At 38.8% G+C, this 10,860-nt stretch overlaps 1 protein-coding gene across 1 annotated transcript; it reads left to right on the plus strand.

Moving 5' to 3' along the window:
• The first annotated feature begins 156 nt into the window (after positions 1–156).
• Positions 157–9,355, plus strand: fcer1g (Fc epsilon receptor IgFc epsilon receptor Ig). The gene is made up of 5 exons (XM_008435035.3): positions 157–349; positions 6,639–6,730; positions 7,979–8,026; positions 8,563–8,586; positions 8,678–9,355. Exons 1-5 carry the CDS (start codon positions 283–285, stop codon positions 8,729–8,731), a joined length of 285 nt encoding a protein of 94 aa, XP_008433257.2. The 5' UTR covers positions 157–282; the 3' UTR covers positions 8,732–9,355.
• Positions 9,356–10,860: the final 1,505 nt, after the last annotated feature.

Below are 10,860 nucleotides of genomic sequence, written 5' to 3' on the forward strand. Positions count from 1 at the left end.
ATGTCGCTTTGTTTCCTCACACTTCAGAGTTTAGGTTGTGTCAAACCCAACAGCCTCAGCTGGTGCCTCTTTTCCTCTGGGTTAGTGTTTTCTAACTGGGGTGGGTGAGGGAGGGGGTGGGGGGGGAGTGGTCTGATGAGATCTGAGAGAAATGGACTTCGAGCTCAGACCACAACTTCCCCTCGTAGCTGTGAAGTACGCAACACCCGAGCGCTGAGACATCGCCCAGCGTCTGCTGCTGCTGTTCCAGTCCGTGTTTCAGCCGCGTTTCAGCCCGTCACCATGGGAGCGAGGGCCGGGAGTCGACTGCTGGCCACCGTCCCTCTCTGGATGTGTTTCGGCAGAGCCGGTGAGTTCGGAGCACTGACCTCTTTGATGTGTGTGTGTGTTAGATTGAGCGACCGAATTCTGGTTAACCAGACAGAGGAAAACACAGACGGAAACAAACTCTAGAAGCAGATCACATATTTTAGTTTGTTTATTTTTTTTAAGTGTGTGTTTAGTTTATGCTGGCAGATGATCTGTGAGGTTCTGGTGACATTCGGCCCCGTTGCGCTCGGTGGATGCAGCGGACTTGCAGTTCCTGTAAAAAGGGAAACTAATGGTGCTGACTGTAAACCAGCAGAAAAAAACCCCATCACAGCTCGACTCATCCACATCCTGACAGATTATTAACCTCATCTCACTGCACACTTACTGCATATTTATCTATTTATTTGTCATTTATTGGGATCAAAAAGCTCAACTTGTTCTGTTTTTGTCAGTTTTCGAGAACCAAAACCAATAAACCAAGAACAAAAAAAACAAACTGATCAGCATCTTATTTTTATAGTCGACCACAAACACTAGAAGAAAATGGGAAATGTGTCGTTTTTATGTAATTGCTATAAAACCGTTGGATATAAAGTAAGTTTAGTTTGAAATATCAGTTATCAGATTTTCACATTTCTACACTTCCTGCATGTTTCCTCATGATGGTGAAGTAAAATGTCGGCGGATCGATAAGATTAGTTGTATAGTTATAAAATGGTTCCTCAGGCGCAGTAAGTAATCTGTATGTTAGATGTGTTTAGATTTTATTGCAGACTAAGTCCAGATAACAATAAAAAGAAAAAAAATCAATAAAATAAGAGAATAAAAAGTACATAAAAACGGCCCCTAACTTCTCAGAACTGAATTTTTTTAAATTATTATTCCAAACCACAGCTCTTGGCGGCCTATTTACAATTTTTTTTTTTAAATTGCTCTACGCCACCATGAGAGACAAACTCCTCTCTGACGCATTATAAAATCTTTAAAAAATTGAAATCACGTGTTTTTGTTTTTTTTTAAATAAAATTTTCCCATTTTTCTGGTCTGATCTAAACCAAAACGCTAACAATCTGCTTCGTGGTAACAGTTGTGAATTTGTTGGGATGCGTGTTCAGGTATTACACACATTAATGCAGGGCTATTTTAGGTGTTGGTTGTTTCCTTTGAAGGCAGCGATGTTAGAAAAGGAAGGGCGATATCGCCGCAGGGAGATCAGCAGCGCTGATGGAGTGACTTCACGTCGCTGAAGCCGACATCGGTCTTATCTGCTCCGTCACCAAACGCAACTCCATCCTGGTGGCTGTAGCTGTGACTGAAAGCAAGAGGAGTGCGACTGGAAGTGAGTCACTTGTGGACGTCCATCATGTGACCTAAGGCTGTAGGGAAGTGCTCCACTTCCTGGATTTCAATAGAGAAGAAAGAAAGTGGGAAGGAAGCAGCAGAGCGTCTTCTCATACTGTAGCTTCTGGATTAATAAAAAAACAAAAAACAGACTGTAGCTCTGAGGTATTTTAGTATTTATGAAGTGTTAAAGTGAGGATGTTCAGCTCAGAACTGTGAGGTTTTATTTGCCCCATCAGAACTTCAGAAGCTCATCTCACACTGAATATATAAAGGAAGCAGAAGGTCTATTTAAAGTTTATTTTCTGTGGAAAGAGGTGACATTCTCACTGCCAGCGACTTAAATGAGAAGATGGCGGATGGATGTAAAAACCTGTTGCCATTTCAGCTGAAATTCGTAGTCTGGTCTGGTGCAGGTTGGTGTTACACAGAAGATAAAGCCTTTTTTTTCTTCTGTTACCTGAAAGCACAGGAGGACAAAGTGACTGACAGAAACTGACAGTGCTTCAAAAAACTGCTTCAAAGAAACATTTTCAGTAACGCAACAGCCACTGCAAAGTGTACTAATATGGTTCATATTACTGTTGGTCAGCATAAGAATTGTAAAAATCCCATTTTACCATTTAAAATATTTTAGTAATGATGTCTAAAACGATATCTATGTTTTAGATATAGTCTGTGACGATATGTCACAGGTATCGTCACAGGATGATATCGAAAACATTGAACTGATTTGATATCAATCTGATCAATTTTGCTCAGTTCAGATATTTTGACAAATTTTCAGTCCGACTAATTGTTGTACTTTAGGTATATTTAAACAGAACGTTCTGTTACAACATTGCCAACAGCAATATTTTATTGCTATTTTGGGAATTCAAAATATTTAAACATTTATTTTTCATTTGGGTTTTGTTTGTGTTTTTATTCCTTCCTCCATGCATAAAAAAATGCTGATATCCCCTGAAGGATTTCTAACTATTTTCTAACTATTTTCATAGCAAAATTTCATCTGTCTACATGCAGTCCTATTCAATAAATTGGAATATTATTGAAAAGTTCCTTTATTTCCAGGACTAGACCGATGGCTTATGGCCTTAACTTCTGTTCATTCTGCTTAGTCGATGAAAACACAACATTCAATACTAAAATATTACTTCAATAAAAGACATTTTCAATATAGAAATGTGAGCTTAATGGAAAGTTTATGTTTAATATCTGCTTAACGTTCTTTTTAGAAGCTACTGACAAACAAGCCTCATTGGAAAGCAAATTAAAATGGTTGAAATATGACTCTATACATTGCAAATTTATTGTCAACAGAAAAGTGTGTTCAGTGTGTATATATATATATATGGCGGTCTGAGCCATATAAGAATGGCTCAGACCGCAGTAAATAGAATCAATCGGCCAGTGATTGAAATAGACCGGTTTTCCCAGCAGCGGTTCTGGTTGATGATCGGAAAATCGCTCCGCAAAGAAAACCAGAGATTGTGGGTTGATCGGCCAGATCGGTTCATCATCTCTAACATTAAATCATTTTCCAGTATCATATATATATATATATATATATATATATATATATATATATATATAAGGAAGAAGAGAATTAAAAGCAATTTTAGTTTGTTTTTTTTACTGTCTGCATAGATAACTGGCAGACATGGTTATTATGGATTTAATGCAGAAACACATATTCAGGAGAATATATCTCACATCATATTCTCATCTAACTTTCAACATTTATTGTATCTTATGTTGTATATCATCTGATACGGAGCCTGAGGAATGATTCAATTTACTGCCAAATGTCATGTTGAATCCTACAGAGCATCAGACGCACCTTTCAGAAACTGTTCATTAGTATTAGTCTTTTGTTTGGCTTATTTATTTAGTATTTTACGTATCTGGTCCTGCCAGCAGAGGCAAACAACACGGTGGGTTTGGCTGATTGTTTCAGTTCTACTCTCTCCTTTCATTACAAAACAAATCTGCCACAGTTTGGTCTTTGCTGTAAAAAAAAAAAAAAAAAAAAAAAAAAGCTAATCATGATAAACTTATTTTCTAGGCCAATTAGGACAATGAGAATTATTTCTGTTAGCTAATACCTGTCTTGTAGATGTTTGTTTTCTTCAATTGGTGCCTTTTCCAGATGACTTTGGCTGGGACGTTAGTCCGTACAAACAATTTTGTACAAGTATAAAACGGCACCGGATTGGCCAGCCATCGAACCAGTCAGGAAGTACAAGGTTGAGGTGCTGCAGTGGCGCAGTGGTTAAGCACAACCCACATGTGGAGGTCGCAGGTTCGATTCCTGGTGTGGTGGCCTTTGCTGCATGTCTTCCCCTTCTCTCATTACCCTCTTTCCTGTCAATTCACTATCAAATAAAGGCCACTAGAGCCAATAAATCCTTTAAAAAAAGGAAGTAGAAGGTTTCTGTGTTACAGAGAAAAACACGATTCCTTGTGAAATATAAATATGATATGAACCTAGTCTAGATCAATCAAAAGTTGTGAAGACGGCGTCTGAAACTAGTTTGCGTCATCATCTGAAACGCCGCTAAGAGAGGAAGAAGCCACTGTTCCAAAAGACAGATTACTGCTTGGAACTGAGCTAATCAACAAAAAGCTTCATTTTTAAAGAAGTTCTGTGGTCTGCTGAAACCATGTAAGCATTTAACCTTCATGACCGTCATTGCTACATTTAGACTAGCGGTTCTCAACGTGGGTGGTACCGCCCCCCAGGGGGCGTTCAGAGGACGGCAGGGGGCGCTGGCGGACAGTTTTACAAAAGGGGGGCGCTGGGATGCCTTTGGGGGGTGTTTAGTCGAAGGTAAACTTTACACCTTAAATCCACAACAATACCAGTTTAGACTTTGAGCAACTTGGTAAAACTGTATTGTGTAACATTAAACCATGCTTGGCTGCAACTGTATCGATGGCAGCTCTTCTTCTATTCAGTGTTTGTAGCTTCATGGCGCAGCTCCGCATCAGTTCAGCGTTACACCGGCTGATGACGCTGCTGTGATTCACTTTGTCTGGTATTTATGTAGCTACATATGTTTTGGCAGTTCTGTGATCATGTCAAAGCAGCAATTTATATTAAAAAGTGTTTTATTTCCCTTTGAAAGCTGCCCGCTTCCATGGAAGGACAACAGAAAATCGCTCTTATAAACATGTAATTACTAAAATCACGACTTTGTATCCCTCTGAAAAATAAACCCATTTAAATAAAGAAATCAAGAAATCCCTCCATGGGTGATACCACGATAGAGAGCGTTCATTTTATAGCGTTAACACCGGAGCTGTAAGTGGTCCGGTATGAAACGGGGGTGATAGAACAACACAACACTTTTACATTTCAATAATCAGAATGCAGAAATTGTTTCTGTTGTTTTAAAAGGTTTATGTCAGTCTGCCTTTCCCCCCATCGATGTTTCCCGACCGCCCTGCACCTTAGGGAGTAAAAACAAAAAAAACAAAACAAACAACCGCCGCGCACATTGCGCAAAACTCTGAAACATGAGAAGCGGGCAAAACGGAGCGAAGAACTAGATGTGAATTATAAACAGAGAATCTGACGCTGAACAGTGAAAAATCAACACATGATGTGAAACACATGACGATTAGGAGGCGCAGCAGGTGATGAGTGAAAATTACTGATGGTCAATAAACGATAAAATAAATGTAGCAACAAGAAAGAAACTAAAGTGGACAAAGCAATAAACCAAGAGAGGATAATACTAATCAAATGAAACTAAATAGAAATGAATGAAGAACAAAATGCAAGAATAAACTAAGAAACTAAAGTAAATACAGAGGAATAAACTGGTATGGCAAGACCTTTTGAGCAATAATTAATACAGAGACTGTATGGCAAGAATAAAAGGACACTATTTCCAGATAAAAGGTAAAATAATATTGTTGAAGTGTCATGGGCAGGGGCGCAACTACACATTATTCAGATGGATGCGAAAACATAAATCGGCGCCCCTATGAAGGAGCGTAACATACCCCCCCCCCCCCCCAGCGCCCCTCCTCCAGACGCCACGTTTAGCGCAAAACTCACTACATTTACCCCGTTATGTGCGCGAAGTGAAGGAGCGTAAGGCGCGCTGAAGTGTACAGGAAAACATAATCGGTGCGCCGATTCAAAACATCTACAATAATGATAGTAACATTAATAATAAAATAATTGTCAGTGCAAGTAGCAAGTAGTACAAATTCTTTGGTGGGGGGCGGTGAGGGACCTGGATAAAGGCTGGGGGGGGGGGGCTGGGCCAAAAAAGGTTGAGAAACACTGATTTAGACTGAAAAAAAGGAGAAGCAACACGATTCGGACTGTGCAGTTATAAGGCTGACCGCACCATGTTCTGTGGGGTGAAAAAGTTCTGGTGCGAGTGAAGCCGCCTAAAACCCTAACGCAAGTTCTGTTTGGAGATAAAACTACAACAAACTGTAGTCCAAAGCTTCTGAAAATATTTGACTCAAGTCACAGTTTAAAACCTGTCCCGACAAATACTAAACAAAATCAGGTAATGTGTAAAAAAAAAAAACTCGTTATTGGGGCAATTAGGAAATACAAATAATGCTGGTATTCCCCAATTAATCTAAAAAAGGACAGCCAAACAAAGAGGTGTTTTCATTAAGTGTGCGTAACTATACAGTCTTCTGTACGTTGTTTGAAAAAGCCGATATAGTATAAATCTAGCAGTTCGTTTATATTCTCTCTGTTCCTATCAAGATATTCCAAACAGTCTCGCGCTGTTTGTGACGTTGTAATGGCCGCCACTGTCGCACCTTTCACAATTCACAATGGTACAAACATTTAGGCTGTTGCCTAATGAGGTAGTTTTGTAAATGACTCCACACTAACACATCATCATCATAGAGACCAGCTATAGTCACACACGGTGTGTAAAAGTGGAAGTCCGCTGCAGGCTTTCTTCTTCTAACGTTCTGCTGTCTGTCGTCTCGTCCTCCAGCTGCTCTCTCGGAGCCAGAGATCTGCTACGTTCTGGATGGGATTCTTTTCCTGTACGGCATCATTCTGACCGCGCTCTACTGCAGGGTCAAGGTTCGCACCCACACAAATCTTTCTTTCTCATTAATGTTAAACAGACCGTAGTGTAACAAAACGCTTCCAAGTTAAGTATGGAAGAAAAATACCATCTATACATAGATATATATTTTAATGTCTGTGTCAATAACATGAAATTCAGGGAAGGTAACCACTAACTAAAGTTAACAGTAATCATAAACATTAGCGCTGCTAATGCTAAGGCACTACACCAACATGGTATTTAGCAGAAGATAACGCTACAGTGCTTTACCTACATATGACGCAGAAGCTAATGCTAATGTGCTGCACCAACACAGTATTTAGCAGAAGCTAATACTAAACTTAAATTCAAACTGTATTTAGCCTTGAAGGACTACAACTCAAAAATGTAATTTCGACACATGTTCCATGATACTCTAGACATTGTGTTTATGTTTATATCTTATTTTTATTTATTATTATTTTTAAAAAAAGGTTGTTCCTTTATGTTTGAATTTTTAAAAAAAGCTAAAGTTAGCAAGAAAAATTGGCTCTGCTATTAGCACATTAGCATAAAAGTGCCCACCATTGAAGAAATGTAGCACCTGAAGGAGAATATTAATGAGCAAAGTGAAGGTAAAAAAAACCCACATTTTCTAGACGGGTTAAAGCAATATGTCTAGATGGAGGGCAGTCCAGAAGATTTATTAAAATAAATCCATAAAAAAAAGTTCTGTTTACAGTTTGACACAGAAGTGGAACTTTTCTGCCTAAATGCAATGTTCCCTGCATGGCTGAAAATCTACATTACCTGAACAAACCATTCCCAAGGCGGTGGCAGGATCATTCGGTGGACTTTTTTTAAATACATATACATATATTTAAACTGAATGTAAAACAACATTTTCCACATTTTTATTTGTGAAAAATACTTTTTTGTTACTCCATAATTGGACTGTACCTTATGTTTCGTCTAACATAAAATCTCAATAAAGGCTTAGAGTTGGAACCAGGTATCATGGGGCGCTGGTCTTGGTCTTGACTCGGTCTCGACTTCTCTCGGTCTTGGTCTTGACTTGGTATCTCTTGGTCTTGTCACAGTCTTGATACACTCTGGTTTTGGTCTTGTCTTGGTCTCGGGTTAGGTGGACTTGACTACAACACTGGTTGGAACTATACGCTTTTGCACGTTTTTTTTTTATCTTGATAACATCATGTATTTACTGCAAATGAATCTACCTGCAGCTTCAGAGGTCTATGTTTTTCTCTGTATATCGTTGACAGATCTACAACGCCAGAGAGGCCAGCGACGGAAAAGGAAAGTCAAAGCAGGTAAGAGTGACTGCTCGACTAAAACGGGAGCCGCTGTGTGAACCGTGTGCGTGGAGCGCATCGCGCTGCAGCAAAAAGTGGCGTTTCAGTCGACAAAAAAGAAGTTGAGTTTCTGTTGAGGCTAACCTCAGTGGACACATGCTGAGGCTGAGGTTTTGGACGTGAAGAAGGAAATGAGCACACAGCATCAACCGTGTGTGTGTGTGCGTGTGTGTGTGTGTGTTAGGCAGTGTGAAAGAGTTTGTTTCGTGGTGAGTTGTGCTAATACTGAGTCTCCTCTCTGCAGTGGCTGTGACCACTGAGCAGCCGGCTGGTTAGAGGAGAATAAAGTCAACATCCTGTCCACCTTTCAGCTCAGCCCACTGAGAACGTGCTGCATGTCATTTTAGGACAGAGCTCGGCCTCTGTTTGGTTTTACTTTAAAAACTTGAATTGCTAGTTTGAGTCACTCTTCCAGTTCCCGTTTATTTCTGGGGTTTTTTGTATCACAATGACTATTTTGTCTCTAATCTCTTTCTCGTCTTTTTTCCTGTCAGAATGTGGAAGAGGGCATCTACACGGTGAGTTTCAGAGAACCGCGCCGCGTTAAGCTGAAGCTTCACATTATTCATGTGGATATAAATATATGTCCTCCTCTCTCCCCTCCTTCAGGGTCTGACTCCTCACAAGCAGGACACATACGAAACCATCGGCATGAAGAAGTGATCTCACCCGGCCGCAGCAACTGTCTTGTTTTTTTTTTCTTTTGTATTTAAACATAACACATGTCACACTCTGCTTTTTTATACCAGCGCTCGTTTCCCCATTTTGCTTTTGTTGAATCGACTAGAAGTTGAGGAGGAAGAGATAGAAAAGAAGAAGTGATGCGGCTTTCTGTATGAGATACTCTTCCTGTCCTCTAGCACATATTTAACATTTTATTTTGACTACTGATGTCCTGAAGATGCATTTAAACGCTTAAGTGTGAAAATAAAAATAGGATTGCAGTGAGAGGTTTTATATTTTGTGTAGATTTCAGGACCAAAACACGCTGATGGAAATTTCATTCCTTACTATTTTTGTAAATTTGACAAATTGCATGTACTTTCCTTCTATTTGTGCTATTATTGTTTTATTTTTGTATGCCATAATTTGACAAACAGAGAATTATAAGATAATTATAAGGGGGGGGAGAACATATGTAAGAAATGTGATCATACTGAGCAGTATTTCCATTACACCACATGGTGGCAGTGATGGCATCTCCTTCACTTGTCTGAAGCTGTTACATGTACGCATGAGACTTTGTTTTGCACGCATATTCATATTAAAGAGCTTCTCGTTTAGAAATACGGCACCTCCGTCTCTTTATTTAACCCTCAATCAGAACTTTTTAAATCTTTACATTTTTCTTTACCACAAATTTCTGAAAACAATCATTTCCTGCCAGGGGATTTTCATATAAATAAGATTAAACGTGGACACAGCTTTAGCTTTGGTCAGATATATGGATATGATGTTAAAATATTTGGAGTTCTAAGTTGGAGATGTCAACTGGAACGCCTCAAAATTCAACGTCTTGAACCATTCCACTCAGCTTATACCCAAACCTGAAAAACACCTGGCCACTGCTTTCAAAATAAAAGCCTATTTTAAAACCAAAGCTGAAAATTAGGATCTGAGTACAGATTTGAGGAGTTGACTTTGTATTTAACTAACACAACTATGTTTTACCAACATTTGTAGTTTTTAATAATTTATTCATATAAAATATATATATTAAATTTACAGTTTGAGAATTAAACTGTTTTAAACTTGGTCATGATCATTATAATTATAACCTTACATTTTACAAGTCTACAAATGGACTCTAATCGACATTTCTTGTGCAGAAAGAGGTTTCTGATTCACCCCATCCTTAAAAATCAATACGTTACACATAGACTATGGCGAAAGCTGTCAAAATAACTCATTTGCAAATCTTTTTGTGATATTTACTGTCATTCCAAGTGTAGACGTCTAAGGTACATCACCCAATGAGTTTCATTTTTTAGTGCCATATAAGTAGACATTAACGCCTTCAGTTTTAATCGACAGCGTTTATGTGGAACAACTGTGTGTCAACGACGTAACAAAAAAATAGCACATTTAAAAAAAAATTATGTTGTACAGATAGATTCTCTTAAAATAATTTCTGTCATTCATCAGTGACTACATGTAGAAGTAGAGATGATTTTCTTATGGTCGTATTCTGCGCTGTTGCATTGCTGTACTTGGTTCTGTTGACTGTTAGAGAAACCAGCCTGTAGGGCGTTGAACACTTTTAAACATCTGCATCAGAGGACGGGTGCTTATTGATTTGAAATATGTATATATACATAATGTTCAAGCTGTGCCTAAAAAACAAATCTCACACTAGTAAGGCAGATGGCGGTTAAGTTGTCACTGAAGCACCAGCCCCCAAAAGTAACATGTGTAACGAAAAGGAACTGGCCCAAGCACCAATCCCTGAGGAACTCCACATACAGATGACAATATTCAGATTTAAGTAGGTGATATCTAACCTAATAAGGAAAGTCAGAATTTTATGACGCTAAACATTATTACTGTTTAATAACAGTAATAATGTTTACTGGTGTGGTGAAGAGCAACGTTTGAGTTGCTCTTCACCACAGTGACATAAATAGACGTCCGTTGAGTTTGTGGTTATGTCAAAGTAAATGTACCAGAGAATATTGCCCTACTTATTCAGAAAGTGAACAGGGAGATTACATTCTTTCAGCTTTCAACCATTACTGTGAGAATAAAAACACTTAATGTGGGGAGATTAGTTCATGTCTTTTTTCTCAGTTACA

This window comes from Poecilia reticulata, chromosome 18 (genome assembly GCF_904066995.2).
Source record: "Poecilia reticulata chromosome 18, P_reticulata-male-v2, whole genome shotgun sequence".
In the NCBI taxonomy this organism is placed as follows: domain Eukaryota; kingdom Metazoa; phylum Chordata; class Actinopteri; order Cyprinodontiformes; family Poeciliidae; genus Poecilia; species Poecilia reticulata.